A 6,815-nucleotide genomic window follows, 5' to 3' on the forward strand; every position below is an offset into this window, starting at 1 on the left:
TAGCTTCTGGCTCCAGACACCACATCTCTGCCAACATGGATTCTTATTCCCCTGGCACCATAAGCCCAAATACACTCTTTCTTTTATAAACTGCCTTGGTCCTGATGGTTTAATCGCAGCAACAGAAAAATAACCAATACAGGCACATTTGATCATCAGAGTCTTAGCTGCATGAAGTTGGCCCCTGACATTCAGAAAAGAATCGCCAAAGGTTTTGGGAATGGCAAAACTGGGCCCCCAGATGGGTATGTCTTCCTAGATCTCTCTGGCCACCCTTCCCTACTGACAGCAGCTTCTATCTAATGAGATACTGAAAATACACAGCTCCCCGAGAACCCATGTGACAGTCTCCATTTCCCTATGTAGTCGGTGATTTCATTCATGCCCATCATCTCCATTACCATGCGTGCTTCTGACTGTGATCCGGTTTCCAGTACAGATCTGCCGGCCGAACACCCATTGTTTACTCAACATTTCTCCATGAATGTCTCAAAAGCACAGTCTAGCCTCCTGATTGTTCCGTCCCTGTATCCCGGCCCTCAATCTTGTTCCATGAATGGCATCACTCACCCGTGAAAGTCAGAAGTTGAGGTAGCCTTCATTGCCCCAGTTCCCCTTCCCACCTTACTGATTACCACCCTAATCGGTAACAGATCGGTTATTGATCCCACACGAAGAGATTGTGTTTTTCTGCATCTCCATCAGTTCCTACCCTGGCTCATGCTGCCACCCCCTGCCACAGCTTCCACTCTCATCTGGACTGTAGCAGGTCCTCAACTTAACACTAACACTGTAACAGTCCTGGGCACTGTTCCAAGCTTTTGTGTTATAACCCATTTAACTATTGTGACAAATCTGGAATGTACGCCTTCATGTCTCACTTTGTAGATGTCAAATAGGTAAAGAAAGATGTAGTGAGTTGCTAAGATCACATAGTGGAAAACCAGGACTTGAACCAAATAGTTCAGAGCTGATGTTTGTACTGCAGTTTGAATTCTAATTAGTCTTAATAAATAAAACCTGGAGCCAGATATTGGGGCGAAAGCTGAAGGATCAGGGAAGCAGTGCAGCCACTAGAGAGACATTTTACCTCGACCAACACTCAGATCAAAGGGACAATCATGTCCTCGGAGTCTTTCCTAGACTCATCTTTAAACTGCAAATGTCTCCACCAAACCTCAGACTGCTCCCGAGCTCCTGTCTCCTTCCACCTTATACACCTTTCTCTGCCCAGCCATATCACTCCTGTCTCTACCTCCCTCATGCTGGGATTAAAGGCAGGTGATCCCAAGTGCTGGAATCATCTTTGTGTGAGCTCTGTTTCCCTTTTAGAAAGATTCAATCTTGTGTAGCCCAGGGTGGCCTTGAACTAACAGAGGTCCCTCAGCCTCTGTCTTCCAAGTCCTGGGGGATTAAAGGTGTGTGTCACCACTCCCTGGCCTCTAGTGGTTTAGCCCTACGCTCTGATCTTTGGGCAGGCTTTGTTAAAATACAGACAAAATATCACCACGTTGTACTTTTATTGGTTGTATTTTATTAGTCTTAATGTTTATTAACAGCACTCTTCCAAATGTTCACTGATTCCAGTTATTCAGGAAATTACTCATAAACAAACTCATTGCTATAGAGCACTTTTATACTGAAGGTTAAGTTTACCTGTAGAGAAGGAATACTTTTGACAGACCGTATGAGATACGATCTTGTAGTGTAGTCCAGGCTAGCCTCAAACTTGCGGTTTTCTAGCCTTGACTTCTCAATTGCTGATACTTAGAGGAGTGCACCAACATATCCAGATAAGATAGGTGTCACTTGTACAACCTTGAAAAAAATACTGTCAAGCCCCGGGAGATAATTGGTCTGAAGGTGAATACTTTTAGTAGTACAAACCAGTTGAAATAACTGAGTAACTGAAATAAGTTTTCATATCTCTGAGGCTCATAAAATTTAGAGAACTGTGTTCAAGAATATGTATATGTTTATGGACATATATTTAAGGATACTAGAAAGAGGTTTCTGGGTTGTCTGAATCAATCTAAGAAGAGAATAAGCATTAGTTCCCACGTTTTCCCCTTCTGTTAAACAATAGAAGTTGATTGGTCTTACATTGTTGCCTAGACTACTGTGGGGTGTCATTTATGGTGGCAGCGGGAAGAGTAAAAATACACAGAATCTGTGGCTGGAGAGATGACTCAGCAGTTGAGAGTACACCCACACTGGGCAGCTCACAACTGCCTGTAAGTCCAATGATAAGAATTAAACACTCTCTTCTGACCTCCATAGGGACCAGGTATGCGCACGATGCACATACTAAATGCAGGCACTCACATGTACACATGCAATCAAAACAAATCACTTAAAAATACACAGAACGTACGTGGGGCAGTGTTCTCCTTCCTGGGTTCGCTCCAATACTGACGTGAATGTACTCACCTGTTTTCATTTCCGTAGCTGACAACACAAGTCACACTTGTCAACTGTTACAAAGTTGAATAGTGTGTGCTGATGTTTTTTAGAGTTCTTTGTACTACAAGAAAGACACTAATAAATGCCAAAGCACAGATCGCTTAAACAAGCGTGCTCGTTTATGAGGGGCAGATGATTCAGGAGTAGCATTAATAGTAATAGAAGACTAATCCTAACATCTTGCGTGTGTTCCTAGAAGAGTAGCTATTTAAATTCTTATAGTAGCTCCTCCTCCTCTTTTTTTTTTTTTTCGAGACAGGGTTTCTCCGTAGCTTTTTGGCTCCTGTCCAGGAACTAGCTCTTGTAGACCAGGCTGGCCTCGAACTCGCAGAGAGATCCGCCTGTCTCTGCCTCCCAAGTGCTGGGATTAAAGGCATGCGCCACCACCGCCCGGCTCCTCCTTCTTTTTTTGAGATGTGGCCTCACCACGCAGAGGTGGATGGCCTGGAGCTCATTATGTGTACTAGGCTGGTTGAGATAAAGCCCCACATGCCTATCCCTTCTGAGGGTTGGATTAAAGGCATGCACCACCATGCCTGGCTTGGTGCTTAGTTCTTACGAGTATACGTACATGACTTGCTAGTTTTTTGGTTTTTTTAAAAAGTAACACCAAGAAGCATTTGATTCCAGTGGTAAATGACTTACACAGGAAGAAGTTTCTGCAATTCACCCAATGTGGGTGTCACATTAAGCCACCGTGAATGGACATTCATGGTCCCATTGCAGACGACTTCCTCTGTGTGAGATTCTGCAGACTGTGGGCACACTGAGGATTCCTATGCTTCCTAATGAGAGGTGTCTAACTAGAGGTGAAGTGGTCATTTAACCAAGGCTAGCATGTCCACACAAGAGTTCTTTGGCAATCACAACACTGGAGTTTGTCAGGACTCTTAGGTCTTCAGTTCAGAATGAAATGGATGTGCAACACCATCCTATGGACAGATTATCAACCACAATTCTTTTTAAAACTAAACTAAACCCACAAGCTCTCTTTCAAATTGTGTGTGTATGTGTGTGTGTGTATACACACATACATATATACACATATACATATAATTGAAATATATTTTATATAAATTGACATTTCAAAAAGGCCTTTGTGGTTAAAAAGAATTCAAAGTAAAAGCAAATTAGAATTTGCTTTTCAAACAATTTAAGCACCTCCATCTTACTCGGCTCTTCATGACTGAAGAGCTGTGCCTGAGGTTTGGCATTGTCTTTTGTGAACGCTTCCGAGGTGGGGCAGTGGCATGGACTCTATGTAGGCCCTCAACTTCCTAAACTGTGGGTTCCGTGTCCTTGTGAGGTCATGTAACTGACTGTGGGGTTGGGAAAGATTTCACAACAGCAGGTTTCTGAACGCACAACAACAATTAGAACCAAACGTCAAAGGAGTGGTGAATCCAGAGGCTTCTGGCGGTGCTCCTCCGGTCGCATTATCACCACAGCCTTGGTTTGAACAATGGGACCTGTGTTCTGTGCATGCCATCTTGTAGGTCTAATGGCTGCTGCCTGAAACACCGAGGCTCAGATTTGAGATGACTGTGCTATGGACTGCACTGTTTTTTTTTTTTTTTTTTTTTTAACTGTAGTTTTCTAGCCTTAAAAGAAAGACATTTATCCTTGTGTGGGTCCCTGCACAGAGTGCAAGTGCCCCCAGAGGTCAGAGGCATGGCTGCCCCTGGGGTTGGAGTTTCAGGCATCCATGGGCCGCTTGCTTAAGTCTTCTGCAAGAGCAGCATGTGCTTTTAACTGCTGAGCCACCCCTTCTGCCCCCGTCTTCTACTCCTATAAAGACATAATGCCTTAAGGAAAAAAGACTTAATATTTTCCTATCATTGTTTCTTCGAACCTGTCAAACTTACTCATCTTTGGGTTGTATTATGTTAGAATATTTGGTTTTAAAAAATGGAGTTTGGGTTACTGACTTGAATTTCACTGAAAAAAAAAGTCCCTAAATATATTTGGCTGGGATAGAATTTCCAACTATTTCTGAAATGTTTCCAAACCTATTTTTGCCCTTTTGCACTAGGTATTTATATGAAATGATTCTCAGCACTGGTAATTATAAATCAAAATAGCAGTCAACTCCAAAAAAAAAAAGTTGACCCAGCACTCGGGAGGCAGAGGCAGGCAGATCTCTGTGAGTTCGAGGCCAGCCTGGTCTAGAAGAGCTAGTTCCAGGACAGGAACCAAAAGCTATGGAGAAACCCTGTGTCGAAAATTAAAAAAAAAAAAGTTGAAAATGTTGAGTCCAGAAGTATCAAATATTCAGCCAAGAATAACAATCGAAGCTATCTCATTTGTATACAAACTTGCTTTTGTCTTAAATAGTTTGCTTTTTGAAATTTACCTTCAAAATTCATTTTTAGGTTAGTATATAAAATAAGGCGTTTCATTACGAAAACAAAGCCAGGCGGTGGTGGCGCACGCCTGTAATCCCAGCACTCAGGAGGCAGAGGCAGGCGGATCTCTGTGAGTTCGAGACCAGCCTGGTCTACAGAGCTAGTTCCAGGACAGGCTCCAAAGCCACAGAGAAACCCTGTCTCGAAAAACCAAAAACAACAACAAAAAAAAAAAAAAAAAAAAAAAAAAAAACCAAACTTCTCTACGATCTATTATCAGTGTTTGCTTTGTACCATTATAATATATCCTATACACTCAGAGTGGCATAAAATTTTCTCAGGTGAAAAGGACGGCGAGTTGAAAAAGTTTAAGTAGCTGTGGTATATAGATGGTCCCATTTTCAACACTTGCTTCCTGGGGAGTTCTAGGGTGTTTCTTCGTGGCAACAGCATCAATATGTCCTTTGTTTGGCCTGGAGCTTCCTAGAGATTTAAATTCAAGCAGCACCATAGGACACAATAAAGGTTTATTTTCTACAGCACATCCATTTGTTTTGTTTGCTCTTCCTGTCCCTGGATACCCTGGCAATGGGCTGAAGGTCTGTCTGCAACTTCGCTGCCTGGCATTTTTCCTCGTTTGGTACAGGCTCTCCTAAGTGATGCTGATAAAATGCGTTCCTAGCAGAACGTGGCAGATTTATTTGGCTTGGGTTTGAAATGAGTTGTAGACCCAGCACGTGAATTCCACGCTGTAGGACCGGACATTCGTTGCTAGCCTGATTACATGCGTCTGGCACACATTTCCCCTGGAACCCATTTGCTTTTGAGCGAGGTGTGTTTCCTAGTCTGTTTTTGCTTGGGTGGGAGGGAGATTTGGGAGGAGGCAGCCTTAGAACACCAGGGAAAACAGAGCGCGCCACCGCAGAGGGCGGAAGGAATCCCGAGCCGACCAGACGGACACGCCCTGCCGCTCTCCCATAGGGCAGCCTCTATTTCTGGGACACGGGCCTCCAAGGCAGCCGAAAAAAAAAAAAAAGAAAAAAAAAACCGCTTTTCTTTTCCAGGGCAGACGAGACGCCCTCGGCCTGCCAAAAGCCGTGTCAGCGGCCCCACCCACTCGACTCCAACGGACCGCGGTCTCCTTCCCGGCTCCCGGCAGCCCCCGCGGAGGCCCCGCCCGCTCGGAGCATGCTGGGAGTCAAGGTACCCGGCACTTCTTGACCCGCTTCCGTTCGGAATTCCACTTGGAACGCCGTGAGGCAGCACCGCGGCAGGCACTCCAGCTCTGCACCCGCAGCTCCGGGAGACCCAGCGCTGCGCACCGCATCTCCCGCAGAGAGCCCCGCTCCGCCCTCTCTGCTCTCCCGCCCCCATCTCAGGCTCGCTCCTGAGCGCTAGACAGAGGCGCGGCGCCGGGAGCCGCAGCCCGGCCGGTGGTGCGCGCAGGCGCAGAAGCTCAGCGTTTTTAGCCCGGTTAGGCCCGGAGGGCGGGGCCGGCGCGAGGGCTCCGGGCCGCGGAGGCGCGCACGTCGGCACGTCGGGCCGGTCACGTGGGGAGCGGAGGATCGCAGTGCGCGTGGCCGCGGCGGCTGGTGTGGGGTTGAGTCAGTTGTGACACCCGGAGCTGCTGACCCGAGAGGAGGCCCCCGGATCCCGCGGCCGAGCAGCAGCGCGGAGCTTCGGAACTCGTGAGCCTGGCCCCGTCCTAGAGCTCCGCCGAACCGGCGCCGCCACCGTCGTCCTCCCTCCTCCCCACGCCCCCGCCAGCGAACCGCCGCCGCGGGCGCGCCCCCGCTCTGCGCTGTCTCCGATGGCGTCCGCCTCCGGGGCCATGGCGAAGCACGAGCAGATCCTGGTCCTCGACCCACCCTCAGACCTCAAATTCAAAGGTAAGCCGCCTAGGACGCGCCCGAGCGGGGAATGGGGCCGGAGGGCGGGCGGCGGCAAGGCCGGGCCGGGCCGCGCTCCCTTCCCCCACGCCGGCGCCTATCGTCGGGACCGCGGCCC

The 6,815-nt window shown here is 47.5% G+C and overlaps 2 protein-coding genes across 2 annotated transcripts in view; both read left to right on the forward strand.

The window, feature by feature from the left end:
• The window catches only part of Txndc2 (thioredoxin domain containing 2), a 32,827-nt gene extending 26,404 nt beyond the window's left edge, over positions 1 to 6,423 (forward strand). Inside the window, exons 4-5 of the mRNA XM_026786245.1 lie at positions 5,873 to 6,062; positions 6,188 to 6,423. Of these exons, the coding sequence (XP_026642046.1) occupies positions 5,873 to 6,062; positions 6,188 to 6,423 (426 nt within the window). The remainder of the gene's footprint in view (positions 1 to 5,872; positions 6,063 to 6,187) is intronic.
• Positions 6,362 to 6,815, forward strand: part of Vapa (VAMP associated protein A) — a 36,716-nt gene continuing 36,262 nt past the window's right edge. The window contains exon 1 of the mRNA XM_005361331.3: positions 6,362 to 6,697. Within this exon, the coding sequence (XP_005361388.1) occupies positions 6,619 to 6,697 (79 nt within the window). The 5' untranslated portion in view covers positions 6,362 to 6,618. The remainder of the gene's footprint in view (positions 6,698 to 6,815) is intronic.

This window comes from Microtus ochrogaster, linkage group LG4 (genome assembly GCF_000317375.1).
Source record: "Microtus ochrogaster isolate Prairie Vole_2 linkage group LG4, MicOch1.0, whole genome shotgun sequence".
NCBI lineage: Eukaryota > Metazoa > Chordata > Mammalia > Rodentia > Cricetidae > Microtus > Microtus ochrogaster.